Source organism: Caenorhabditis briggsae (genome assembly GCF_000004555.2).
Source record: "Caenorhabditis briggsae complete genome, chrV, whole genome shotgun sequence".
Taxonomy (NCBI): Eukaryota; Metazoa; Nematoda; class Chromadorea; order Rhabditida; family Rhabditidae; genus Caenorhabditis; species Caenorhabditis briggsae.
In genome coordinates, this window is record NC_013488.2 from 13,930,507 (window position 1) to 13,958,451 (window position 27,945).

The 27,945-nt window shown below is 37.6% G+C and overlaps 9 protein-coding genes across 9 annotated transcripts; 5 read left to right on the top strand and 4 right to left on the bottom strand.

Annotated features, from left to right (window-relative positions):
* Positions 1-1,859: 1,859 nt before the first annotated feature.
* Positions 1,860-3,119, top strand: CBG19396 (the record flags this gene model as incomplete). The annotated part of the gene is made up of 2 exons (XM_002637603.1): positions 1,860-1,988; positions 2,934-3,119. 2 exons carry the CDS (start codon positions 1,860-1,862, stop codon positions 3,117-3,119), a joined length of 315 nt encoding a protein of 104 aa, XP_002637649.1.
* Positions 3,120-5,115: 1,996 nt separating this feature from the next.
* On the bottom strand, positions 5,116-6,398 carry CBG27202 (the record flags this gene model as incomplete). The annotated part of the gene is made up of 2 exons (XM_045238047.1): positions 5,116-5,220; positions 5,991-6,398. 2 exons carry the CDS (start codon positions 6,396-6,398, stop codon positions 5,116-5,118), a joined length of 513 nt encoding a protein of 170 aa, XP_045100224.1.
* Positions 6,399-7,877: 1,479 nt separating this feature from the next.
* Positions 7,878-8,060, bottom strand: CBG27203 (the record flags this gene model as incomplete). The annotated part of the gene is made up of 1 exon (XM_045238048.1): positions 7,878-8,060. The coding sequence occupies one exon, from the start codon at positions 8,058-8,060 to the stop codon at positions 7,878-7,880; it is 183 nt and encodes a 60-aa protein (XP_045100225.1).
* Positions 8,061-9,196: 1,136 nt separating this feature from the next.
* On the top strand, positions 9,197-11,770 carry Cbr-egl-47 (the record flags this gene model as incomplete). The annotated part of the gene is made up of 8 exons (XM_002637606.2): positions 9,197-9,408; positions 9,572-9,692; positions 9,740-9,832; positions 9,877-10,002; positions 10,691-11,160; positions 11,208-11,370; positions 11,425-11,586; positions 11,633-11,770. The coding sequence occupies 8 exons, from the start codon at positions 9,197-9,199 to the stop codon at positions 11,768-11,770; spliced, it is 1,485 nt and encodes a 494-aa protein (XP_002637652.2).
* Positions 10,086-10,361, bottom strand: CBG19399 (the record flags this gene model as incomplete). The annotated part of the gene is made up of 2 exons (XM_002637605.1): positions 10,086-10,302; positions 10,348-10,361. The coding sequence occupies 2 exons, from the start codon at positions 10,359-10,361 to the stop codon at positions 10,086-10,088; spliced, it is 231 nt and encodes a 76-aa protein (XP_002637651.1).
* Positions 11,771-12,301: 531 nt separating the features above from the next.
* Positions 12,302-22,878, bottom strand: Cbr-mec-9 (the record flags this gene model as incomplete). Its single annotated transcript, XM_045238049.1, has 17 exons — positions 12,302-12,531; positions 12,647-12,913; positions 12,960-13,073; positions 13,121-13,258; positions 13,308-13,445; positions 13,492-13,554; positions 14,180-14,285; positions 14,335-14,426; positions 14,693-14,842; positions 14,891-15,095; positions 17,554-17,981; positions 18,027-18,131; positions 18,560-18,694; positions 21,528-21,638; positions 21,682-21,873; positions 22,544-22,744; positions 22,791-22,878. 17 exons carry the CDS (start codon positions 22,876-22,878, stop codon positions 12,302-12,304), a joined length of 2,763 nt encoding a protein of 920 aa, XP_045096774.1.
* Positions 22,089-22,369, top strand: CBG19402 (the record flags this gene model as incomplete). Its single annotated transcript, XM_002637608.1, has 2 exons — positions 22,089-22,102; positions 22,153-22,369. The coding sequence occupies 2 exons, from the start codon at positions 22,089-22,091 to the stop codon at positions 22,367-22,369; spliced, it is 231 nt and encodes a 76-aa protein (XP_002637654.1).
* A 2,873-nt stretch (positions 22,879-25,751) lies between the features above and the next one.
* On the top strand, positions 25,752-26,004 carry CBG27204 (the record flags this gene model as incomplete). Its single annotated transcript, XM_045238050.1, has 2 exons — positions 25,752-25,935; positions 25,982-26,004. 2 exons carry the CDS (start codon positions 25,752-25,754, stop codon positions 26,002-26,004), a joined length of 207 nt encoding a protein of 68 aa, XP_045100226.1.
* Positions 26,005-26,456: 452 nt separating this feature from the next.
* CBG27205 lies at positions 26,457-27,909 on the top strand (the record flags this gene model as incomplete). The annotated part of the gene is made up of 8 exons (XM_045238051.1): positions 26,457-26,464; positions 26,515-26,746; positions 26,792-26,869; positions 26,915-27,057; positions 27,111-27,351; positions 27,397-27,474; positions 27,518-27,774; positions 27,825-27,909. 8 exons carry the CDS (start codon positions 26,457-26,459, stop codon positions 27,907-27,909), a joined length of 1,122 nt encoding a protein of 373 aa, XP_045100227.1.
* Between the last annotated feature and the right edge of the window lie 36 nt (positions 27,910-27,945).

The following is a 27,945-nucleotide window of genomic DNA, read 5'->3' on the forward strand; positions in this document are numbered from 1 at the left end:
ATGATTTTCTTTCTTTTCTTTGCTGTCATTTTCAGCGAGACTGTGTACTTTGTAACACCTCTAGGCTGAAATTAGATCATAAGGAGAAGAGTGACTCTATATTTTGCCACTTTCCGCTGATAGTGAGATCAGATCTTCTCTCAAAAACTGATTTCCATAAAACTTTGATTTAAAGGAGGCGAGACAGCAAAAATTTCGGGGGACAGTTCGGGGGACGAAATCGCGCCGCGCTCATGTAGACCATCGGTCGTCAGGCGCCTTCGCGCCCCTGTAGCTCAGCCGGTAGCGGTGCTGTACCCTTGAGATACCTGTCATGAGTTCAAGCCCTCATGGGGGTTCTCTATGCAAAATATCAGGAAAACTTTTTTTTGGTGTCTGGCCTCCTTTAAAATATTTGCAGATTTTCTGATTATTGTTTTTATTGTTCTGTAAAATCACCGATAAGCATTTCCAGATTCTTTTATTATGAACGATAGTAAACGCTTGGTCTGGTGTATTTTTTTTCTTGAAGCCTCGCTTTTCTTCAGTTTTTCATTCATAGTAAAGATATAACTAGAAATTGATCAGAACTCTGATCCACATTGTCTCATCCGAATGCATTTTTTCTCACTTTGACAAGACAACTTTTTCGTTTTCTATCTATACAAAAACATCCCATCTTCTCATCCATTTTCAAAAATAAATCAAAACTCTGAGTTTCTTTTTTTTCATTCTGATTCGAAAAAATTTGGAAAGGATTTGTAAATGGGCAGCTAATCAGTTGCATTCGGATTATTCAGTTATCTGCGTTGTGTAAATGATAGAAAATATCTAAACCATAGTTGCAAAATCTCGGGCCGGCCCGCGGGTCGGCCCGTCGAGAAATTTGGCGGGCCGGCCCGGGGTTTGTACAGACGCTGGTTTTTTTTTGAATTATTTCGAAATTTTTTTAGAAACTTGAAAAAAACGACCTATTTTTGACTACTTTCTACTTTGTTAATTTTGTTGAAGAATGTAACCTTTTTTCTTTTTTAATTCAAAAAGACACCCAATTTTTTATTGGAAGTTTTTCAACTGTGGTAGGCGGGCCGGGCCGAGAAAATTCGTCTACCGGCCCGGCCTTTTGCAACTCTAAACAAGTAATTTTTGAAATCAGAATTTTGATTATTCTCTCGATTCATATTTAGAAGTGTATCAAAAATTGTATTTCCAACTTTATTTCCGGAAAACGTTTTTGATGAACAAATATTTGCGGATTTTCAGCTTATTTTTTTCTGTAAAACCACCGGTAAGTGTGTAATAGGCAAAAAAATTTTTTGATTTGATTTTATTCTAGTTCAAAAATCGGAAAAATATTCCACAACGACAACAACCGTACCTACAACATTTTGATAGTCCGAATTTATTTTCTCGATTTTTGTGTTTTCAGTCAATTTTGTCACTATCAAAACTTTTCCTTTTCCAAATCGTTCGGAGAAAAATAACAGAAAACTTGATGTAATTAAGTGAACACTGAGAAATTAAATCTTGAAAATAAATATATTTTTAGGTTACGGTAGTTGTCATTGCAGAACCTTTCGCTTTGGCCACTGGAGTTCCTCTTCCACTCTTTTTTGTACCAGAATAATAGATACAAATAATACATATCACTCACTTCAACAAGAGAAATTTCTAGTTGTCTGTCTACAAAAAAAAACAAACATTCTCCATCTTCTCATCCATGTCATTCCATTTTCTCTCTGTTATATCAATGTGAAGTGCATTAAGATGAATTGGATTTTCACTCAATTTCCGCCCTTTCCTTTTTTCCTTTCTACGTTAGCCATCCTTTTCCTATTTTACTTGAAGTCATGTTTTACGTATTCTTTTTTCCAGAGAACATGTATCCTTTCAATCGAACGACTTCAATACATGCTGAAAATGCCATGCCAAATATTGAAGAAATGGAGGAAGAGGACGAGGAAATGGGACGTTCTAATGGAAAAATGTACTCGAATCGACACACTTTGGTTGGTTTTCTTCATTTGTTTTCGAACCAAAACACCCTAGGACGTTCTTAGTGTAGAGCCCAGAGAACACTTTCAACAATTAAAATAATCTAAAAGATCTGGAAACTCTTGTATTCTTTTTACCTTTTCAGCTGAATTCTCACTTTTCAGCCGGGTGAATTTTCGAACAAAAAGAAACACTAACTCTCTATTTCACCTGTTTTTTTCAGAAAGTGAAATCACGGAAAACAAAATTGTTCTCTGAGGAAATCACGAATTCGTTAATTATCTGATTGTTTCAGGTGAAACGAATTTTTGCGAGTTTCTTCCTGATTGAAATATTACTTTTATGTAGCATCTGTAGGCTACGAAGGTTCTTGATTTCATCTTCCGAATTTCCTTATTGCTCTAATAAATTCGCACCCAATATTTGAACTTTGAGGTCTATTATCTCGATTCCTTCGAATGATATGAAAAAAAAAAACTTCAACTCATAAATTGTTTATCATGAAGCAACCATTATTTTATCAGCCGACCATTTTTGTTTTGATATCTTGCATAGGAATTGAGATAATTGAGCTCAAAGTGCACACTTCGGCATGTCGCTCAACTCAACGATGACACACTTCTGATGGGCGTTCCGAACTGAACCAACTTTTTGGAACCTTTTTTAAAGCTAAAAATGGATATCAAATCCAATATCTTTCTTTTTTGCCCATTACACACCACATTAATAGAAGCAATTATTATTTTTGATTAGCTCTAATATACATTCAGAACATACAAAGACACCCCCAAAGTTCGGCTTGCCATTGATTATCCAGAAAAACCAGAAAACCAAATTGATACAATGGATCAAACCCAAAAACTTGAATCACCCACCGTCTCACCTAATCCTAGTTTTGTTTCCCTTGTTCCTGACAATTGTTACTAATTCCTGTTCCAGTCTGATCATTTCTTTTTCAGATGGACTCTGATGGAATTCATCAAGCCCCACCACCTGGATCTCCTGTTGAAAAGACGATCCTTGCTTCGATTCTTGAAATGTCCAGCGTCAACGACAAATGGGTGAAAAAATTTGCGATGCCTGTTGCAGCAAACAAAAAAGAGAAGAAGCGAAGAGAATCACTTTTCGAGTGTTCATGGAGGTAATTTTCTGGCGCCGAAATTCCTGAAAAATCTTGTTTTTTCCTGGTTGGGAGATGAGTTGGTTGACTCGTTGGACTGGAGTCATTCGTTTTTCTCCAAAATTCCAAGAAAAATAAACTCTAAAATGTTTTTCTTTGTTTTGGCATAATCCTTCGGTAAATCTTGTCTCAATAGGGTATAAATTCCGGGATCGCTTTGTAGACGGGAGAGGTTTTGGCCAAACTCAATTTGTTATTAGCATCATAAAGAGATTAGCACTTGGAGTTTCTACATGATTGTAGTACTTTTTTCAAAGATCCGGGTTTTGAGTAAAAAATATGTACTAGTGGCTACAGACAAAAAATGTTCTCATTAAAAATTTCGCGCCTAATCAGCTATTTATCAACATCCCTTCCTCTTCTCAATTGGCTCCATCTCTAGATTTCCTCAATTCAATGTAACAGATGTGAGATGTAACATTTCCTGCACTTCCTGAATGATTTCATTTTTTCTTCTCTGTTTCGATCTCTTAATCGATTCTTGGAAACCGACTGGAACCGGATGAAATCATTTGACAGCTGGAGCTGAAAATCTATTTTCCGTTTCAGTTTTTTGCAAGTTTTGAAGGAGTCACTTGAAAATTACGGTTATGCAAATGAGCCTCAGCCGAGATTTTGATGAAAATTTCAGGATATTTTGAGAATAGTCGACCTAGGCACTTCTGAAAATTTTAGAATCCGCTCGCCAGAAAATCGGGACACTTCGAAACCAGTCATTCCGCAACCGGTAATTTCGAAACTGTGGTAATACAGACGAATAGATTTTTTAGACTGAAAAGACAATTTCATGGTTTTCAAATATGCATTTCCTGATAGAACACATTTTGAAGTTTTAAAAAAATCCAAAATTTTATTTTTCCGAAAAATGTTATTGTTGAATTTTTTGAGTTTCAGAATGTGTTCTATCAAAAAAAGGATATTTGAAAACCCGAAAATCGTTTTTGTAATCTGAAATTTATTCATTCGGCTGTATTACCAAGGTTTCGAGATGACTGGTTTCGGAATGACTGATTTCAAAGTATCGCGGTTTCGAAGTGACGCGAAGCTCAAATTTCATGTTCTGAAACGCCCAAGAAATTGAGAACATCGTTGTTTTGCACTGAAAACGCGATTTTTTAATACTGAAACTCATATAACTCGGCACTAGCGAGCGGATTTTGAAATTTTCAGAAGTGTCTAAATAGGCTATTCTTTTTTCCTGAAACTTTCATCGAAATCTCGGTTGAGGTTCACTTGTAAATGCAAAAATTTCAAGCGCTTTCCAAAACTTGCACACAGAAACGGAAAACAGATTTTCAGCTCCAGCTGTCAAATGATTTCATCTGGTTCCAATAGATTTGAGAAAAATCGATTAAGAGATAAACACAGGAAAAAATGGAGGAAGTGCAGGAAATGTTACATCTCACATGTTACAGAATTCGTGAATTGAGGAAATCTAGAGATGGACGCAAAAGGGTTTGGTTAAATAGTTGATTAGGTTCGCAACCTAGAAAAGCTATTTTAAACCTATTCTGAATTTTCTATCCAAATCTGGGTGCACAAGGTTGAGGTTCCCATTGTACTCATTTGAGACCCATCGTGTCACATTTTTGACAAGAACATAAGGTTCAAATCTGTTTTTCCTTTATCTTTCAAAAACACGACAATGCACACGAAACGCCCAGATCCTCTTCTCTAATGCCAAATGAGATTCTTTTTTTGGGGTTTCAGTGGGTGTTTGTATTTGATCCTCTTCTTTTTTCTTTTCTTTTTTTCTTCATTTTTTGTCCCTAGAACCAATTAATTGTTTATTTTTTCTCGGCTCCTTCTGTTGCTTCATTTCGCTTAAAGGCATCTTCTGTCGCGTTCCCCAACACTTCCACGTGTTTTCAGACATCATCACTTTTTTGTTTATTTTCAAATCGGACAGCAACAAAAAAACACATAAAAAGAACCATTCAGAAAACTTGAAAATTTCTAGATCAGTTATTTTTTCGATTCTTTTTTGACTGACATTGCATCAAAAGAAAAGAAATCGCCCAGAGGCAAGATTTAGTATATCCGAATGCTTCATGTGCCTTGTTGGTCTGAAAACGTTGTGTTCTTTTTTTAATAATTAAGTTTTGTTCGATAGTAGTTTGCTCTTTATTCAAGGAAGTTGAAGTTCATGAACTTTTTTGTCATAATTGAGTTAGACAAAAGTTTTGGTCCAGCTCATTTCAGTTGAGTCAGAAAAAGGTTTGAAGCAACTTCAAAAAAAAAACTATGGGTCTCTGATATTCTGGATTTTCCGTAGAGCCTATATAAAAGCTTCTAGCCTAAATCTCTGAAGGCGTTCTTCCAATTATCTTCCAATAAAGGATTTTTGCACTTTTGGTTTTCAAAATTACACTTTAACGAATCTCATTTCAGTTCTGGAAGTTCCAGAATTTTCTCATTATATATTAGGCTCCGCCCCTTTTGTTGTGGTCGCTGGTTCCGACTACTACTTAAATACGGGAGCTCTGAAAAATATCAAGACCAAAGATTCAAAATTCCTTTTTTAGTTCCAAATTTCCGGAATTTCGGAGTATTCTGATTTTAAATTTTTTGGAATATTGGAATATTCTAAAATATTGTAGTCCGAAAAGCTCTGATTCCGAAAAAAAAACTGGAAATATTCCGACCGGAATTTTATTCCGTAACTTTTTTTCAGAATTTTTCCGGTCGGAGTTTCATTTCGAAAACTTTGAGAATTTTTGGAATTCCTTGCCTAACATCTCTGGACTCTCACTTTTCGCATCTATCGATACTTGCTGCTTTTTCCAAAGGACACACAACTAGACCTTCTCTATTATCACTGTCACATATCTCGAACTTTCTTCCACTTCCCTCCTGCTCTTTTCCCTTTCCTCTGCAAATCTTCAATTCCCCGAACTGCTCCTGTTTGTCTTCCTTTTCCGTTCACGAGGTCATCCTCATCGGCATCTGCTCCTCCTTTTCGTCTACCACTTCTATCCATCATCTTCAGAAGACATCCCCTCCTTGTTTCTTCTGGATTCAAACTCTCATCTTCCAACTTCATCTGCTCCTTTGACCTTCTGTTTTGATCCCGGGCACCGATAAATAGTATGCCTTTTCTTTTCTGAAAAAGAAGCGACAAGCATATGGAAATCGGATATTTTCTCTTTTGACGACGGTGTGTATAAGAGAAGTGTCCTTCGTTAGGACACTTCTTCTCTTTTTCAGAAAGTTTTTGAATACGTTGAAGTGTCTCGGATTTCATATTCAATCTTGATCTGTTGCTCATCATCCCACCCCCTTTTAAGCGTTTTTTTTTCTGATATTTCCGATTCATGTTAAACAAGAAAACTTGACATTAAAAACCAATGATTCTTTAGATTTTAAAAACGCTCCTCCTCCCAAGAGGCACCTTTTTGTTTGGTGTTTTCAGTTTCAGTTCACTCATTCTCTATTCCATGTTTTCTAGCATTTTCTATGAGAAACATTGGACTGTTCGGTCATATATCCTTATCTGAACTTGGTTAAGAATCAAAAAAGATTTCAAGCGAATATTTTAAGAATTTCTATGGACACTTTGGACACTTTTGTCTCCAATTTCCAACAAGAACAATAGAATCATTCTTCATCCATTTCTGGTCTTTTCCTGAGCGGATCAAGTAACATTTTAACGAGAACATTGTTGTTTTTAGGAGAAATCGGATTTTTAAATTCAGAATACTGTGTAGAACGTTAAAAACTGAATCTGATGGTTTGTGACAATTATTGGAGACATAAGGTCAATAAGATATACAAAAATGTATATTTTCAGTTGATTTTCAGCATTTTCAAAAATCTGGAGCTCGGCTGTCAAATCCACGATTACTTCGAAAAATTAGACACCTGTTTGAAATGGTCAATTTGCTGAAAAACTACTATTTTTCAAAAAAATTCTATGAATGCAAAGTTTTCAATTATATAACTGTTTTACATCCTCCAAAATTTTCAAAACGGTCGGAAACTTGACAGCCGTGCTCCAAACCCCTGAAAACGGCTAAAAATCAACAAGAAAAAATGTTTTGTGTATCTTATTGATTGGTTCTGTAGCTAGTTTTGTAAAAATTCCCCAAATCTAAAATCTTGATACGAAAAACTGATTTATGTTGTCTTTAAAATAACCTTTTCTTCTTAGTGAGTGGTTTTTTTTTCAGTTCATTCTATGTTTAGAATTGCTCGAAACAAAAAGGAATCAGATTTTTATCTACACTTTTTTCTCCTAGAAAAAGTCAATACAAACATACCCACGAATATTCTGTTTCATGAAATTTAAATTCAAACTTCCTTGTACCATATATTGCACCATTTATGGTTCATTTTCACTAAAAAGCTAACAAGCTCCTCCAAGATATTATAGTTATTCTGAGAATGCCAAATAAGAAAGAATCAAAACCAAAAGACACGAGAGAGATCTTTATTTCCAAATTCAACGGTCCTCTGGTTTTCTCTCAAACAGAAACTTCATGAATTTGCAATCAAACCAAAACAAAACGTTTTTTGCAACTCCACATACATTTTCTGGAACCATGTTCTTAATTTTCCTTCTTCCTCCTCTCCTTCTCCCGCACTTCTTCCATGTGACACATTCTTCTTTATTTCATTAAACTTCTTTACGAGTATTTCTTTTCTTCTTCACTTTCCTTTTTTGTGCACCCGGATGAAAGCCAGATCCGTATCAAATACTTGAATATCTGCGAGAAACAAAAACTCATTTTTCCTTCCTTCTTCCCGCCTCTTGTCTTTTTTGCCTTTTTTCCCTTTTTAATTTGTGCTCTTCCTGTTTTTTTCCCGCCTTCTCCGGCCTTGTCGTCCATTTTCTATCCCGAAATGAAGAGTCAGAATTTTTTCCCGAAAAGCACCGGATATGTTTTTTGCCCGTTTGGAGGTGCATTTCTCTGAACAGATCGGGCATTTCTCTGAACAGATTTTTATCAGAATTGTAAAATTGGTCATGAGACAGTATTATTTCGGATCTTTGACAGAGCTAGGTAGTTAGAAATCATTCCCAAAATTAAGTGATTTGTATTTCAGTCAGACTGAAGAAAACCAAAATGTATTAATTTTCAATATCTGGAACGGAAGAGTGCGCCACCTCCACTCAACAAATACAAATATTTTCTTAAAGGTGGGGGACAGGAGATTAATGCCACTCTGCGTACAGCCAGCGTCCCCGCCTTTATGTATGCAATCGGGCGCCGGGTGCCTTTTTGCCCGCGTGGCTCAGTCGGTAGCGGCGCCGCACTCTCAATCCTCGCCCATGCTAGCTCAACTCCTCGAGGGGCATATTCAGACGGAATTTCGAGAACATTATTTTTTTTTCTTGTCTCCCCACCTTTAAGAACTGATATTCCAGACATTTTTTTATTCTTGTGGCTAAATATCGTAAAGCCTGTAGAAGGGCCCTAGATTTCAACTTTGATTCAATTTTCCTGGTTCCTGTAAAAGATAACAAAAATTGTCAACTGATAAATTGTTCATAATAAAATCAAAAGTGTTTCGTTCTTTGACACATTTTTAATATTTTGCTCAGGAATTAAGATAATTGAGCTCAAACTTGACAGTGTGGGGGCCCTTCTATTAAAAGTTTTAAAGTGGTACATTTTGGTTCCGTTCAAAGTTGACTGTTACGAAAAATAACTCTTTACTGAAATTTTATAAACATACTTTCCAAAGTTCACAAACTCGTTATGTCTCGCCTTTTAACTTTTATGAATGTTTCACAGTTGGTATGAATAATTCATTCGTTAGAAAAGTTTCGAAATATTGAATTTTCTGGTGTCATACTTATCGCGGACCGGGCTAGGTGAAACACCTTGAGTTTTGAAATCAGCAATGTTTGTTTTGGATCTTCCCCAGACCGGAGTTTGACAAGTCTTGTTCTCGGAAACGGATCGTTTTAAAAATTTATAACTGTAAAATTTTTTTTCTGTATTTATAAATTTCTCATTTTTATTGGATTGCTCACTCCTATTCTGAATTGAGTCTTTCCCAAATCTTGACCATTCTCCTAAATTTTCCACCTCTCAGATGCCCTCATTCTCAAATGGTAGTCCATTACACATTGATCTGAGCCAACATCCACATTCTCAAAGTCGCTCAAATCATTCAAATCTAAACAATCATCATAAAGCGGAAACGGAAGATCTGGAGAGTAGTGATGTGGAGAATGCATTGATCATGAACAACGGAGACAATCATTTTTCCACAAATGAACAATTATCTTCTTCATCGGGAAGAAGGTAATTATAAAAAGTACTTTCCAGAGATAATGGGATAAAAATTTAATTGGAAATGAAAATTGGAAGGGTAATTGTTTCTAGGAACTTCAGGAGAAGAATAAAGAACAATGAGATGGATTCACACAGTTCCAAATAAAATGATATTGACCAATACGATTTCCAGGGGTGTCCACTGTGTGTCCAATTCCCTCCGATCCATTCTGTTCCTGTTCCGACTCCTTGCAATTTTCCCAACATCCACAGATAGGAGATCACGAAGGAAGAGGGATCACAAATCAATTATTGTAAATAACACCATCATTCGAAAACAAATCGTATTATAAAATTTCAGAAATGGGTTCTATATCTTAACTACATTGTTCTGGCAGTGCTGCTCAACTCGTTTCTAATAAAAATGAACATTCGGGTACTCATGCTTTACAAGGTAACTCTCAAAAACTGAAGTACACTATTCCTAAATTCTTTAAGTTGAAATTCGGTCTTATGCATACTGGAACTGTTTCATCAATGATCACAGCTACCAAACCAGTCATCAACGTGGTCGTGATTGTCTTGTCAGCGATGAAGTTCAGATCTCATCAGAGACTTTTGAAGGTTTGTTGTTGTCAGAATTATTAGAACAAAAGATGACATGAATACGTATTCATTGAAATAGGTAAAATTCGATGTACAAAAAATCAGTTCGTTTGTTGAGATGGTCCAAATCCAGCTTCTCTCTTTCCGTAGTATCCAGCATAAGCAGATCCATATCCATATCCACCGTAGTATCCATTGTATGCTCCATATCCTCCGTAATAAGATGGATAATAAGAAGAGGTATATCCGTATCCGTAGTATTGAGCACTAGCCTCTTGAACCATGGAGCACATGACGAGGGCCAAGACACAGAGAAGGCTGGAAATGAATTTATATGATAAGGTTTAGAAAAGGGAAACTCACAATTTGGCGTTCATTTTCAAAGTGGAAATTGTTAGAAAAATGAGTAGATTCTTGTTTGAACCTACCGAAAAGTTCCATTTTATACTGCCGCTGTTCTATTTGCTCTGAGTTTTTTTTTGGATTCTCAAACAGTTTCGCCGCAAAATGTGTCAAAAATATAACTGGTAGGATTGCACTAAAATGATCAGATCATTGAGGAAAGTACAACGACTACCGTAAACCTGTATTAGACGGGCCCCTCTAATTGATGGCGCCTCTATTTGAAGTGCTCCAATATAGAGAGCCCACGAAAAATAGAAAAAACCTTCAAATACAAGTTTTACGGCATCGGAAATATTTTCAGACAATTGATATGGTAGATGTGTGCTTTCGAAGTGCATTCGGAGTATCTCCACCTCTTCGAATCTACAAATTCGCGTTCTTCTTTACCTTGTCCATTGTTTTCTCTTCTGCATTAATTCTCAAAGTTGTCGAATTCATCGGAACGGATCAAGTATTCGGAGACCATATTCTCACGGATAGTAGTTTCATTTTGGTGCCAGTTCTGAGTCTCTGGAATATAATTCCACTTCTTTACTATCACCTCTACAACGTTTTGGTTCGTTTCTACTGCCGAACACTGATCAAATCGATGAATCGGGAACACAAAAAACGACACTTTAGCTTGAAATTTTACTATGAACAATTCACAAGAATCACAAATGTACAAGAAGCAATTGGTGACGTCTTCAACCCACTGCTTCTGTTTTCCTTGGCTTGGAGTCTTCTGGTTTTATGTCTCACTATTTATTTCTCGTCAGAGCCGACGTCTACGTAACCGATTTTGTTTTCGGAAATCACAATGAACGTAGAATTTTCAGCCTGTTGGTACCAATTACTCCAGAACAAGTTCAAAATCAAAAAGTAAGAGAGAAGCTAACCATCGCAGTACATGTATCAATCTGTTGGGCCGCCTATCAGGTTATCATGGCAATTCTTCATATTCTTATTATCTGCTCAACGGGAATGATGACTAATGAAACTGTAAGTTTCCTAACAGTTAGCATTTTCAAATTTTATTTTTTAAAAATGTTTTAGACTCGCCAAATCGTCAACGCTGTTCTCCGAATAGTCCCTGATGCTAATGCTGATCTTGACCGCTTCCAAATATCTTGCTTCGTTCATAAAATGACCACACAATTCATGTGGGGAATGACTGTCTGGAGAGCTTTTCCATTGGAACGAACCACTTTCTTCACGGTAGGCGGTTTTAAAGTTACAGGTAATTACCGTAATCCAATTCTAGCTTATCTCTGTCATCGTGACATACTCTCTGTTGCTCTTCCGTTTCAAAGATGATATGCATACAAATCCACCCTATATGGCAGCCATGGCAACATTCAATTCGACTGTTACTTCGACTGTTGCTCCAGCTATTGGATAACTTGTTTTTCGATATTCATTTTCAAAGTTTCACCCGTTTTTCTGGTATTTTTCCATTCGTTCCCAGTTTAAAAATCAACAGGTTGCCCCCATGTTTTTGAAGCAAACTTCTATCAGAGCTTGCACTTTGAGCCAATTTATCTCGATTGCTGTGAAAAATATCAAAAAGTAGCCCACTGACAAAATGTTTCTGACGTTATGATAAACATTTTATCAGTTGATAGCTTTTGATATATTCTATGGGAAGTGAGATATATGGGCGCAAAGAGCAAGTGTATGAGTTTTTTGTAAAATGAATTTTTTTTTTGCCAAATATGTATTTAGAAAAAATAAAACAGTGCATGTGACAAGCTAGATGGGTGAAAGTGGGGGCTGTGAAAAATGTAATAGAATCCAAATATGTGGGGATTTACACGTAGAATCAAGTTGATAGTAAGCAATTGATGTCAAAAACGGACAGTTAAAAATAGAGTGAGTGGTGCAAAACTAAAGCCTAAAGGATAATAAGTTCAACATATTTTTGGGGGAGACATCATATAAAGAAAAACATGAACATTGCGATGAATGCCAGGGAGGAATCTCTTCGAGTTTCGAAATTCGCATTTTCCAGAGCTTTCTTCGCTTCCAGTTCCATTTCTTCTGCCTTCTTCCGTTGAAGCTCTTCTTCATATTCTTTTCTTTGCTTCTCTTCTTCCGCAGCTGCTTGGATTTCAGCTTCTTTCTTTTCTCGTTCTTCTCGTTCACGTTTTCGGGTTGCTGGATCTGGAAGAGAATAAAATTAAGGCTTCCATTTCGTTCAGACTAAAACCACCGACCGCTTGAAACACCCACATTTCAAGATTCTATGATATATCAAAATCCAAAATAGCGCGCTTACCTTTGTATGGCTCATCAGCCACCTGGGTAGCTTTGCTCTTCTTGTTTTTCCCGGATTTCTTCTCAGCAGACGATCCGCCTTTCTCTCCAGAAGACCCTCCACCCATCGTCCCATTTCCAGTTTTAAATCCAGTTCCAGATGCTCCACCAATCCCTCCACCAGTCTCTTTCAGTCTTTGTCTCATCTGAGCAATCCATTCTTCTTTTCCACTTGAAATCTGCTCAACATTCTTTCCGAACTTCTCTTCTGGTGGCGTGTTTCCAATGGCTAAAGTAAAAAAGTTTCAGGCATCGAAAAAAATCAAAACACTTACAAACATCACAATTTTTCCCGCCGAATCCAGTAGCACATTCACAAAAGTAGGTACTGTATCCTTTCGTGGTACGGCAAGTTCCATTATTCAAACAGGGATTCGTTTCGCATGGTCCTGAAACTTTGAACATTTATAAGTTTGTGAGAAAACTAAAAACCCACTCTCATCACACTTTGGTCCTCCGAATCCAGCCGCACAGAAACATTCGTACGACGGCTTCTCATCGACGTCATCATCGTTATATTTTAGCTGACATGTGGCACCATTCATACAAGGTTTCTCAGCACATGGATCAAAATCTGAAGAGAAATCTGACTTTGGCTACAAAAAATTGGTTTGAATTCTTACCAACAACTTTTTCACAGTTATTTCCATGGTAACCAGGTTGGCACTTGCAGTAATGAGTGTCCTTTTTCCAAACAAAAATGCAAGTTCCATTGTGTTTACATGGATTTTTAGCCAGGCAGGTGTCAGTGGCATTGGGTTCTGGAACAGGAAAAATCTTATGAAAAGTTGAAGGGAAAAAACTTACTATAAATATCTCCAATGATCTCCTTCATTTTGAATTTGTCGTTGTTGTGCCATGGCTTTTTGGCTGAAAAAATAATTTTCAAATAATAAAATACCAGTCAGTTTGCCAGGGGGCTCAACCTTCTGGCGTACGCTTACTGTGGCTGATACTTAAATTTCTAATTTCTTAATTTCTTTTTTTACGAATTTTCCGAATTTTTCGAATATATTCCGAATTTTTCGATAACAGGAGGCTCAAGTTTACAAATTTCTGAATATCAAAGGTTTCGAAATTGCTAAGTTCTGAATTTTTCAGTTTTCGAACTTCAAGACTTCAGGATTTCAAACTTCCTCATTTCCCGAGTTTCTCAAATCTTCCAACTTTCCGAACTTCTGAATTTTAAGATGATCAAAAAATGTTCTGTACATATTCTGAAATACGGAACATTTAAATTCCAAAATGTTAAGTTTATTAATTTTTCGATATCCAAAACTTTGGATTCTTCGAATTCCGAATATCTGAGTTTCAGGGTTCCTGACATTCTAAAATTTAAAATTATCAAATTTTCACACTTAAAGAACCAGTATTAAAAACGTTTGCAGAGAAGTTTATGTGAAAGTAAGCATAATTTTAAAAAGTAGTTTGATTCTCAGCCCTATAGGTTCCCGAGCAAGATGAAGTTCCCATGTTAAAAAAATATATGACTTACGATCTTTCTTCGCAGGATTCTCACAGGTGTGCAGACAGGTCAACTCATCTTGGAATATATTCTCATTTTCACCTTTACATCCGTCATACCAAAATGGAAAGCATTTCTAAAACTTTTTTAGTTAATCTGGCTCAAAAATAAAATCCATCTCTTACCTTTGAATTCTTATCAAAATAGTACTGCTGTCGCCATCTTCCTCCATTGCATTCCTTTTTGAGCCCTTCATCGAAATCCTCGAGGCATGCTCCTGAAAACTTTTTGTGTTTTGTTTTATTGTTCATCCTCCCCAAAAAAAAGAAACATTTTTCTCAGAAAAGGAAGTGACAGTTCATCATTCAAAGTCTCGTTCGCTTCTTCTTCTTCTTCTTCTTTTTGTTGTTCTGTTATTTTCCGAGAGAGAAAAGGAGAGAAATCCGAGAAGAATGATGAATAAATGGGTTTAGTGGAGAAAGTTTGAAATGTGAGGGTGGAGAAAAAACATCAAAACAAGGGTGGTTTTTGTTGTCAACTCACTTGATTTGTACATCGGTTGAGATTCACACAACCATTGACATGTCAATTGGTCATCGAAAATATTTCTGGAATCCGAACGGCATCCGTCAAACCAAAATTGACGGCATGTCAAAGAGGCGTGGTCGAAATAGTAGCGTTGTTGCCATTGACCTAGAATTGGTAATATTGGAAAAAAACAGACATTTCAAAAAATCTCACCATTCAAACATTGATTCCGGTAGTTCATGTCAAATTTATCCCAGCATACTTCTGAACGACAATTAATGAATGGAAGTAGTTGAGATAGAAATATCAGGGATATCCTGAAGTCTAAAGAACATCTTCTGTCGTCAAGTCGTCGTCGTTCTCGTCGTCTTCTTTTGACATGATGATTATGTGAGGTGATGCGTCCACGTGGAATCATCTCATCTTGCGAAGGATGATATGGAACGGGACACAACACAATACTCCACGAAGCCTTTTTCTGGGGTTCCATTTTTGAGGAAAAAGTGTTTTTGAGTAGAGAAATAAAAGAAGAATGGAAGAACGAAAATGTATAACTATTCGAGTGATTGGGAAATTCCGGGGTCCTTTTTATGGGACAATGGACAATTTCAGCAAAATGGTTGGGAAGGAAATGGGGTCCGGTATGCAATTTGTATGGGGGCACGAGACGCCATAATTATATAGGTCGGGAACTAACCACTTGGGATTGGAAAATGGAGAAAAATAACATGGTCTGATGGATTCTAGTTTTCAAGAAAGGGCTGAAATTTTCAGTCAACCAATTCAGAGATTTTTGAGGAAACAGAACTACCGTAAAACGTGTATTAGAATGAGCCACTTTAATAGAAGGGCCCCTCTAATAGAAAGGCCCTCCGAGAGAGGCTTGAAAAAATAGAAGATAGTTTTCAATAAAAAAATATTCCGAAAACTTCAAAACTCCGCAAAAAATTATTGAAACACTATTTTTTGTTCACAAAATGGCAGGAAATATAGAAGGGCTCCTCTAATTGAAGAGCCCTGTAATAGAAGGGACCACCGGAGAAAACTCGGAACAATAAATCGGCCGGACCTTCTAATACAGGTTTTACGGTATGTCTAATTATTGAAATTATGCGCCAGGAACACTAAAATTGAGTTCCAGCTGTTTAGAGAAAAAAAGGATTGGAGGTCCTCAACATCAAAAAAAATTCCAAAAAAAACGCCAAAAACTCTAAAATAAACAAGAAAAAGAACGTTGAAGTGACACACTCTTTTGTGACGGACGACATCAAAAAATTGATCAAAACCGCCGCCTTTCTATTTTTCCTCCGAAAAAAAAACTTTTTTAGAGAATGCGTTGTGTTTGTGTTTGGTGCGGTTCGTCGGATGACATCTTCTCATACAGAAAAAAAGAAATAAGGATGAAAAAAAGAGAGAAAGCTGGGAAACCGAGAGTTGGCACGAAATATAGGCCTTCTTCCAACGTCGTCTTCTTTTTTCGTTTCTGACGACGTCTTCCGTCTCAGGGCATCTCTCAACCCTCCGGAGGGACCAAAAACTCGCTCCGTTAACTTTGAAGAAGAAGGAAAAGAAGAAGGCCCTCTGAGAGGGTCCCCCCGTTTATAAGCTTCCCTTTCCTCTCCATATTTTCTCGCGACCCCCTCAACCACTATCTTGACATGAAATCAAAAATCGAATTATATCTGTTTGAGTGAGTGGGATATTTGGTAAGCATCCGATTGCACCCTCATCATTGTCATCAGTCGATTTTGAAATTAGATTTTCCCAAAAAAACGGAGTAGTGGTAATCTTTGAGCCAGTGGGAGCTATTTTTGGCACTATTGAGTACCGAGATTAGGTTAAAATTGTGGAAAATCGGAGTTCATTGGTCTTCAAAAAAATGCGTAGGTCAGAGTTTTGATCTTTCGAAACTGGTCAATTGTTAAGTTCACTCGAAAGCTGTTCTATTTTTTTCTGTTTTTTTGGCATTCCTATGGACTTTTTATTCGCATGAACACACCTTACAGTACAGGGTAGCGCATAATTACCCTGACTTAAGTTTGTACTAACATAAAAATTGAGTAAAGCGTTGTACTGGGCTGAAATTTAACGGCTAAAAATCAAATACTTCATCAATAAACTTGCTAAGGTTCAAATTATGTGATAAACTTTGAGCTGAGTTATAGCTTGTCAAAATAGCTTCATCTCATGACAATCACAACTGTATCCTTGGACAATCATAACAAAACTTAGAATTGAGGAATCGCTTTGAAAATTTCAGTAGCTTAGAATCAAACCTAAATTCATATTCATACAAGTTTTTGTGCATTCAAATCAGTTATGTCTAAAGATATACCTGTTTTTAACAGTCCGGGAAATTGTGTGCCACTCTGTGACTTCTGATTCTTTCAGAATACCAAAAGCCCAACTCCGTTGTTTCAGAAGCAACATTTAGAGAGAAAAAATACTATAAAAAAGAGCAAAAAGTAGAGGTAAACAAGAAACAAACACCACGAGAGCAAATTCCGCAACAACTCTTTTCAAGCGGAACGACCCTGACCACATTCTTCGAACAATGACCATGCCGGAAATGATCCTAGAGCAACGACGTCAAAAAGAAAGTGGAGGTGGCTCCACTACTATGAATCGAGAATAGCAATTACTTTTGGGGGCACGCCTTCTCCGGAAGACTTTCTCAGAAGAGGTGCTGTGAACGGCATTAAAAGAGACGCTAATCCGAAATGCCACTATAGTTTTCAGACAAAAAAGACTTCGAGAAACGGATGAGAAGACGGAAGTAAGGGCTTGTTGAGAGAGACTTTACGAAGAAAATAATGGCTGAGAAAAACAATTTCCTGACGACTTGACGATTCAGAAGTATCCTGGGAATGACTTACCTGCCCTAGTGAGTACATTTGTCTCCTCACACATGGAAGTACAAGTGTCATATTCAGAGAAAATGTTCCGAGAACGACCACGACATCCGTCATACCAAAATTGCTCGCACCTGGAAAACAAACACTTGAAAACTTCAGAATGAGACATGGATTACATTCTTGTCTGATGGTTGAAATAGAAGTGAGGTCTCCAGTTCTCATTACTACATGTGTCCTTGTAGTCGTGGTCGAATTTGTCCAAGCATGAGTCTGAAAAATTACAATTTTTGGTTTTAACTTTACATGATAAATCTCACTTTTGGATACTGTACAGTTATAGCCATTTCCTGCGAACCCGGCAAGACAAGTGCAGATGAAACTGCCTTCTCGATTGATGCATTCCGCATTTTTGTCACAGATTTCTGGACGGCGCAGACATTCGTTCACATCTGGAGTTAAAAATATTACCAATTACACTTCAATGAATTTCAAACCAGTGCAATTAAATCCATCTCCTTCGTATCCTTCTTTGCATTGACAGACTCCACTATTACACGTTGAATGCATAGAACAATCCTTGCAGTCGATTGAAGATCTTCCTGAATATCAAATCAGAAAAATTGACTCTATCTGAGTTTTATGATCCCATGAGATGTTTGATCACACGGATGTAGGTGTGGGTGTTTGGGATGATAGGTCGTGGAACACTAAAAGTGAGATACTGTGAGTTAAATTAATTTAGGATCCTATATTTCTGCAGTCTGGCCAAAACTAGAATAGTTGCCAAAAATCTGTAAATGCAGTTCGATTCTGCATGTTTAAAAAAACCCCCGCGCACAATTTTTGGGAGTTTCATCGTTTTTCGTTCCCGAGGAACACCGGAAAGTCACTTTTTCAGCGGTACAATATGTTTAGGGAAACCCCCCTACAATACCATGGGACCATTGAAACCGTATCGGTCCACTGAAACCCTATGGGAATAAACTCCGATAGAGCCTCTAAATCTACCTAATTCAAACCAACTAACCCAGTCCAACATAGGTACAATGCTTTCCGTCTCCTCTGTACGACGCCATACATTCACATTTATAGGATCCAATCTCGTTGACGCACCATGCATTTTTATCGCACACTGCTTTGTATCCACGGCATTCATCAATATCTGCAATTATATTATATCAGTCATATGCTTGCCGCGCCTCCGGCACTTGTGGCTATTGCATCTTCGGCGCGAGTTGACTTTTGTATTTTACTGTTCGTCACTTTTCAAAAGGTGACCTCAAATTGTATTTGATTTTCAAGCTCTTCGAAAATTATTCGTTTTTTTTAAATATTCACGTTACGCAATAAATAAAAAATCAACAAATATTAGGTCGCACCCCCTCCTACTGTCCACGTTGAAAAATTCCACATATTGAAAAAAAAACAGTTTCTTGTGAAATCGCAAACTTCATTTTTATTACTCGTTGGATAATTTCCACTGGCACTTTTTCACTGGTAAGAAGCTCTTTGCACGCTGCTTATTGTAGTTTCTTGTCTTTCGATTGGTGAAAATGCGAAAAAAGTTATAAAAGGCCCTCAGGGTCGCCATGTTTGGTGGTTCATGGCTAGGTGAATTCATTTTCACTGAACGTCCCCCTTTCAAAATCGATCCAATTAAAGATTCAAAAAAAGAAACATCAATGAGTAGTGTTGTCATAGACTTCTGCCACTGAAGACTTACTAATGGAAATTTTCTCAACAGTAATGGGCAAATGAGCCTAGAAAATGGGGTTTTTAGTTGGTGTTTTCCCCCGGTGAAAAACCATTTTCTCTTTCATGTACTGAGCCTCTACGTGGCGAAAGGGATCAACAGACGAAAGTCTGGCTAATCAGTGCAATATTGAACTTTGTTTTTTTTTGGAACAAATTTTCAATTATCATTAAAAAACATGTTTCCATTGATTTTGACCATTTTCAGGAGTCTCTTGGCAAAATTCGATTATTTGAAATTTTTGTAGGGTTTAAAATAGACCTATTAGGTTGGCTAAAAAATAATGAGTGGCGTGTTTGTCGGAACGTATTTCTCTATCCGGAGAACATTTTTGCTCTCCCTTTTTTTTTTATTCGAAAGAGCGTTTTTTTGCGCATCGTTTGATATATAGTCTCAGTTTGTCATTCTGTTTTTTCAATTGGGAATTCCGTTTAGAAAACGTCGTTCCAAAAAATGCGCGGGAAGGTACAAATTTAAGTTGGTCAAAAATGCCGCGCAAGCTCTTAGTTCTCTCTCAAACGTATTCAAACAAGCTTTTCTATAAAAAATTGATTCGTACGCTAGTTTGAACGTTTTCATAATGAAGATGAAAGCTTGGAAAACCGTGAACACACCGTTCGACTAAAAATCATGGACAGTGAACTGCTGAGAGACTTAAACGAGTCGGATCCTTGTCAAACGACTCGTAGTCTTTCAGAACCGTTTTCTTGTACTAATGGTACCATTGAAAACCATTTGCACAAATTGGAAAGTCGAACAGTTGCAGAAGTTTTTTCCTACAACCACTCCCTCCTCGCACTTATCAGAATTATCCTTCTTTTCTCGGAGAATATCGCCTTTCTCGATTCTTATGTTATGTCGGATGATAAAGTGATTCAGTACGTTAATACTACTCAGAATAGACAACGGTTGTCCCTCGGAGAACCGGCCAAAACAACTCGAAATGAGAGATATACGGAAAGAAAGTAATGCTATGTGTATGGTGGAAGAGCAAGGGTCTTGTATGTTTTGAAGTTCTGGAAAAAGGTCTAACAGCCACTACTGAATTCTATCAATGATAATTGGGCCAAATGCAGCAAGCGTTAAGACGTCAAGGTGTGAATACACCAACGACAAAATTCCTTCATGATAATGCTCGGCCGCATGTGTCAAAAGTCACTCAGCAGAAAATCGAGGAAATGGGCTGGGAAGTTCTCCCTCATCCGCCAAGTAGCCCTGATTTGGCACTTTCACATTTCCAGTAATTCATATCAATGCGACCTTCATTAGCCGAGAAACACTTCAAAAGCCGCGTTGAGACCGAAAAATGTGTGGTCGCCTACTTTGGGTCGCAGCCAGTGGGGTTCTTTCACAGCGGACCCCATTCTTTGCGCGGATGTTGGCTACAAGTAGTTGATAATTATGGCAAATAGCTTTTGAGTTAATCTTGTCTACTTCCTTTTTTATGAAAAATTCAATTGATCATAAAAACAACCATTATTTTTTAGCCAACCTAATAGATTGTACACTTCACATTCATGGAATTTCTGAAAGACACCCTTTTTGGCCCGTTTCTGAAAACGTGAGAAATGTAGGTGTCTTTCTGAAATCTGGAGAAAAGAATTTTCTAAAAATTCTGTGAATGCAAAGTTTTCAATCTAGGTTTGTTTTAGACTCTCCACAATTTTCAAAGTGATCGAAAAATTGACAGTCGAGCTCCAGTCTCCTGAAAATGGTCAAAATACACTGAACGTTTTTTGATATCTTTTCGACCGGTACTGTATTTTTTAAGTTGCAACAGTTTTGCTAATCATCTTTATCATCTTTATTAATTGATCTCCTAATTTTAAACTGTATATCTACCTACCATTCTTATAATAAATAAATGAAGTTGCGTCCTTTTATTTATCTACCAGCCATCTGTTTGCCGCGTCTCTGGCGCTTCAAACAGTTGACTGTTGCGCCTTCGGCGCGTTTCACTGTTTTCTTTTGGTTCTTCGCTTCTATCCTTTTTCTATTTCTATTTCTCAAAGGATAGAATATCTACTCCACCCTCCCCATCTTCCCGTGTGGTCCTCATGGCTCAGCTGTGTACGTGCGCAGTGTGGTGCGGAAAGTGCCGAGTTCAGTTTTGCTGGCAGCCACACTCTTATTTAAAAATCCAAAAGATGACAGCCGGACAGGGGGACCAACAGGGGCGTCTAGGGTTTTATATATAAGGAAGATCTTTTTTCTGAAAATTATTGTCTTCTGGTCTCCATACCGATGCACTCTCCATATTGGTTCTTCTCGTATCCACTCCTGCATTCACAAGTATAATTGAATTTTGAGTGAGATTTACAGAAGGAAGTTCTCAAATCACATTGATCGCAAGCTGAAATACTGATTGACACATTGGCTATCCTTCCCTATCTTACCAATTTGAGGAGAAAGTCTTTCAGCGCACACTTTCCTGCACATGTGCAAACTATAGAACTTGTTATCATTCCCTCCACACCCATAATAAAAGAACTTCTCGCATTCTCCAGATTCCTGGTTGAAAAAATACCACCAATGACCATTTCGTTCATCTCCACAGTGTCCTTGATCAGCATCCAGGAGGCAGAGATCTGAGAAGGTATTCTCTACTTTGTTCAGTGTATTCAATTTGTGAACTCTCTCTTGTGCACTTCTACCAGTTATAATTTTTGACACATTTAGCAGCGAAACTGTTTGAGAGCCCAAAAAAACTCAGAGCAAATAGAACAGCGGCAGTATAAAATGGAACTTTTCGGTAGGTTCAAACAAGAATCTACTCATTCTTCTAACAATTTCCACTTTGAAAATGAACGCCAAATTGTGAGTTTCTCAATTTCCACACCTTTCCTATCATATGAATTTATTTCCAGCCTTCTCTGTGTCTTGGCCCTTGTCATGTGCTCCATCGTTCAAGAGGCTAGTGCTCAATACTACGGATACGGATATGCCTCTTCTTATTATCCATCTTATTACGGAGGATATGGAGCATACAATGGATACTACGGTGGATATGGATATGGATCTGCTTATGCTGGATACTACGGAAAGAGAGAAGCTGGATTTGGATCATCTCAACAAGCGAACTGATTCTTTTATAAATTTCCGAAATTGACTTTCTCAATGAATACGTGCTCAATCAATTCTGTCTTTTGAAAATCAAAACTGAGTTTTAGGTCAATAACTTTATAAAAACATACGGAAAGATACTGTAGAAATGAGCGTTCTTAAATGCCATACTACTCAAACACCCGCATTTAATACCTGGAACCGCCACAGGATTGAACATTTTGTACTTGCACTGCTTGACACATTGTTGCTTGGAAGAGAATCTATTTTTGGTCCCCATACATCCTCCATAATGGAATTCCTTGCATTCCTCGGCCATTTGATCCCAAAACCATTGAACTTGATAGTACTGGCATGGTCCAGGATCGACATCTTCCAAACAAATGTCTTCATTGTCTAGAAGGAATTGTTTTATCGAAATTTGAAAAACACAGGTGCTTACTTTTTACGAAAAGTGGTTCATCTTTCGAATGAACTTGATTCAAAAATACGAAAAAGAAGACAAAAAGTGTGTGGAATTGTAGAAACATTTTTGTCATCAATGAAGATCGAGAAAAAAAAGAAGAAGGGTTGGGAGAAGGAGGGGACGAAATCAAAAATGCATGGATCTTCCACCCCATCATCATATATGTATTCATACGGTTTTTTTCTGTTTATCGACCCCTTCTTCTTTTTTCATTGATGTTTAGAAGTGTGAATACTTTATCAGTTCTCGATTCTTTCTATTTTGGAAGGATACACTTTTTTCCAGGAATTAAACAGGGAAGTAGTGCAGGAAAACTCAATCTTGTAACTGTTTTAGATCTTTGGTGATCTGTGATGATTCTCAATCAGCAAATGATCCAGTGGGGGAACAAACCCAACAATTCAAGCGTACAAAATTCAAAATTTCCAAGTATTTTTGTTTCCTTTCCAATGGTCCCCAATTCTTTTTGCCAATTCTTTTTTCACTATTCTATCCAAGATGACGTGGAATACTGATGCCGCTGTTCTGAAAAGAGCGGAAAAACTTAAAAGAACGATTCCCTGGCTGGGATGGTCCATCATCGTGGATGGCACTTACGCGGTATTTCAGAAAAGACATGGTTGATATAGAGAGAGGAGATTATGGGCCAGGCAGTGTTTGTTCGTTCTTGGGACACCTTTTAACTGTATGGCATGGAGTTCCCACCTAAACGAGCAGAAGACGACACATGTCTGGTGATGAGAGAGTATGGGATTGGAAAAGAGCAGAGACTGACCAATCTAGAAGTTGAATCATAATACAGATCTCGCAACAATACGTACAACAGAAAGAACAAATGGGAAGGCATAAATGACACTTATGTGGGATACGGTATGATCAAAGTGTTAATAAATTTTGTGAAATGATGACACTAGACTCCAGATGACGATTCCAAGAAATCCCTAACTTTCAGTAGTCCAATTTTATAACAATTTCACACCGTTTCAACTTTTCAACTATGATTGCATAACCTCTTTGAATGAGCCGCGATCCCAATAGTTGCGCAATTTCACATTGAAAAAACCATACATTTAATATCTGGAAAAACAGCAATTCGACATTTTTGTGGTTTTAATGTTCCCGCTTTTTAAACGAGAGCACAGAACATGGGTTGAACTGAAAAAGGGATGTTGAAAGTCAGAACTTCAGTTTGAGATCGAAGTTGTCTCTCTCAGGTCTGAAGTATTTTTCAATGATTCGCGAAATCCTTGTTCTCTTCCTCCGGATGATCCCTAACGATTGACAATTTTTCTTTTTCACTATTCTACCCAGGATCACGGAGAATTGCGATGTCGCTATTCTGAAATGAGCGGAAAAAACTTCAAAGAATGGTTGTCTGGCTGGGATGGACCATCATCGTCGATGGCACTTGTTTCAGAAACGACATGGTTGATAAAGAGAGAGGTATATGCGCCCACTCAGTGTTTGTTTATTTTGTTAGACTCCTTCTATTGTATGACACGTAGTCAACACCTAAACGAACAGAAGGCGTCGTCGCATGTCCTTCGTTGAGATAAACGTTATGAAATGATGACAAAAATATCATTCAGCGAGATTTTCAGAAGTCCGAAAATTTCTCACCATTTCAATTTTTCCAATATGATTGCATAACCTCTTTGTATGAGCCGCCACCCCAATAGTTGCGCAACTTGTCATCGAAAAAACCCCATTTGGTTTTGTGGAAGAAATGCAATTCGACATTTTCATGGGTTTTAATGTTCCCGCTTTTTTTTCAAAAGTGTACAATCACCACTTCAAGATGGTGCGAACTGAAAAAGAGGACCAGATATTCAGAACTTCTTTTTGAAATCCAAGAAAAGTATAGTGCAACTGCTAGGTTTTCGATTTGAAATATTTTCGAAGTCCTTTTTCTCTTCCTTCCGGATGGTTCCTGACAATTGCATATTCTTCGTTTACTGAGCTACACAAGATGACGTGACAACGTCACTCTGAAAAGAACGGTAAACTTCAAAACAATTGGTTTACTGCTGGAATGGCAAGAATGGCACTTCGCGGTAGTTATGAAAAGAACTTATTGAGGAGATTATGCACCCCCATCCAATGTTTATTTGTTCTTGGGGCACCTTTTAACTGTATGACATGTAGTTGCCACCTAAACGAGCAGAAGGTGTTGCATGCCTGGTGGCAAGAGAGTATGACCTATCGAAAAGTGGTACCATAATACTGACCTCGTAACGAGCAGACGTACAACAGGCGGAACAAACGGGAAGGCATGAATGATATTAATGTGGGTACGGTAGGCGAGGAGAGGGGTGCTTGGGGTGATTGAGAGTCGATGAAGTTTTTGAAAAAAATATTGTGCTTGAAAGGGAATAATTGAACATCACACTGCGCAGTGTTTAGAAAAGCGTACACACTGAAAATAGTACTATCTGAAATTCAATTCTGATTTTTCTTCAGCTTCCTTGATTTGGGTTCGGACGATATGTCCAATTTCCAATTATTATTTATTTCGGAAAATCTGTTTATCTTGTTATCTAATTTATTAAATTTTTTAAATTTCTCATTCTTAAGATTAAGCCTGCAGATAAGATATATTTCTCAAATTTCAGATTTTACAGATACAAAAGATGAAAGAACAGTTATCTTTTGATTAAATCTTGCACTCCGAACGACTCATATTGAATGACTCATGTTTCAGATGAAGCCACGCCTACTGATTAATCATTGGGTTCTGGTCATTGTCACCAGGCCGTGTTGTTTTTGAGAGGTTTTCACCAAACAGTTTCAAAATCATGGATTTCGCTTCCTTGCTCGGTTTGAGGTCCACCACTATGTACATCATCGTTTTCGGACTCCAGGGAACCCTTTCCCTCAGATACTTGGTAGAGAAATTTTGATGATTATATCTAAACCCTTTTGTTCCAGAAGTCGCTGATGGTTAGCTCGCATCCGTCTCTCGGATTGAACAAGACACAAATTGCAATGGTGATTGCTATCCTGGAGAATCGTCCAATCGATGTTCTGATGCTTGGAGGATCTCGTGATTTCGAGGATGGGGAAGACAAGGAAACCGCTGAGTTCATTATCAATCGTGCTGTGGAGATTCTCATGGCGGAAGGTACGGTTTCCTAACTTTAGACGTTGGAAGGCATTTTTATTTTCAGGATACGCAGGAGGTCAGGATTGATTCTGGATGCTTTGTAATGAAAGAATTTCATTGATTATGTAATTTTTTTTTCGATTCTGTGTTTCATGTTTCAAAAGTTAAGTTTTAATAAAAATTTCAATAATCTGTTGAAATTCTTGGTTTCATTCTATTCATAGAACGGGCAGGTCTGGATTGACCTTAATTTAAAGAAAATCATTCAAAAAAGAAGGCAAATAAATTGCACCTCTTTGATCAATTATGACAGCTGTGCTCTGAAGTATGGTCATAAATCATATCGACAAATTCTTGATGTGGTCAATAACAACTTAGTGGTGTCAAAAGGCATACGGTCGTAAATTGGGGGTGATTAGCGCAATGGCTCCGAGGAGAGGATCCCCACCCTCCCCACCCCTCATGTCTTCTGTTCATCCCAGTCAGGTCATCCCATCAGACAAGTCAGTGCGTCTTCTTCCATCTTTATCCAGTGCAAAATGAGCGGGTGAGTTACCGTAATTTTCTCCGAAATGTTACAATAAGATTGTTTTTCAGGGTCGCAGATCTTACGGAATTCATTTTGACAGCGTCAATCCTCCAACCGAATTCTTCAATCGACCAGATCAAGGATATCGTATCCCATATTCCGATGGCTAGTACTCTACGAAAGAAATGCGAATTGGCGATTGCTTTTAGAGAAGGAAGGCTCACCAATATCATGGCTATTGGAAAATCAATGATGGGTCTGGAAATCTCCAATGGAGATGAGAATCTTCCGGTGCAACAGGTAAAAAGTTGATAGCAGATTTGGAACTTGAATTAATGATTACAGTATGTCGACTCTCCAAATCTTTCTAATGTAAGTCAGAGAAATTCACTTCAAGAAAAAGAAAAGCGGATTTGTTTGAGTGTAAGTCGTCTCAATGAGTGTCTAAATTCCATTAACACATTTCAGCAAACAGAACGCAATTTTGTTTTGGAAAAGATGAATGCAAAAGATGGAGCCCTTTCCAAAGAAGAGAAAATGGAAATTGCAACTGCTCTTGGTCATACCTATCGTCGTGTGTCTAATCATATCACAAATGTAAAAGCTATCCGGTAAGAGATGACATTCCTTTTGAACGTTAAAAAAATCAAGTAAACATTTTCAGCAAACGAAAAATCCGAAAGCAGGAACAGAAAGAGAAATTGGATTCAGTTTCGGAAAACAGTTCTCCAATCGACAAGATCAAGGATATCGTATCTCAAATTCCGATGGCTAGCACTCTTCCAAAGAAATGTGAAATGGAAATTGCTTTTCGAAAGGGAAGACTCACTGACATCATGGCCATTGGAAAATCGATGGTGGGTCTTGGAATCTCCAATGGAGATCAGAATCTTCCGGTGCGACAGGTGAAAAGTTGATAGCAGATTTGGAATTTGAATTATTGATTACAGAACATCGCTTCCCCAGTTCTTTCCAACGTTTCTCAAAGAGATTCACTTCAAGAAAAAGAACATCGGATTTGTTTGAGTGTAAGTCATCGAAATATATTGTAATCCGAATTATTGATTACAGAACGTCTATCCCCCAATTCTGACTCTGGGAGATTTACTCAAAGAGAAAAAAAAATACGAATCGTTTAAGCGTAAGTTTCCCAATAGATGCCTAATTCCCATTGACATATTTCAGTTTTCGGAACGAAGATACATTTTGGAAAAGATGGCTCAAAAAGATGGAAACCTTTCGAAAGAAGAAAAGGCGGTCATTGCGATGGCTCTTGGTCTTACTGATCGTCGAGTTTCTAGATATATCAATGATGTGAAAGGTGCCCGGTAAGAGACAACATTTACTGAACGTTTTGAAATCAATTTATCATTTTCAGCAAGCGAAAAATTCAAAGGCAGGAGCAGAAGGAAAACCTGGATTCAATTGTGGAGAACAGTTTGGACTACGACGCATCTTACTGACTCTACCAGCGGTATCTTGTTTTATCATTCCAATGT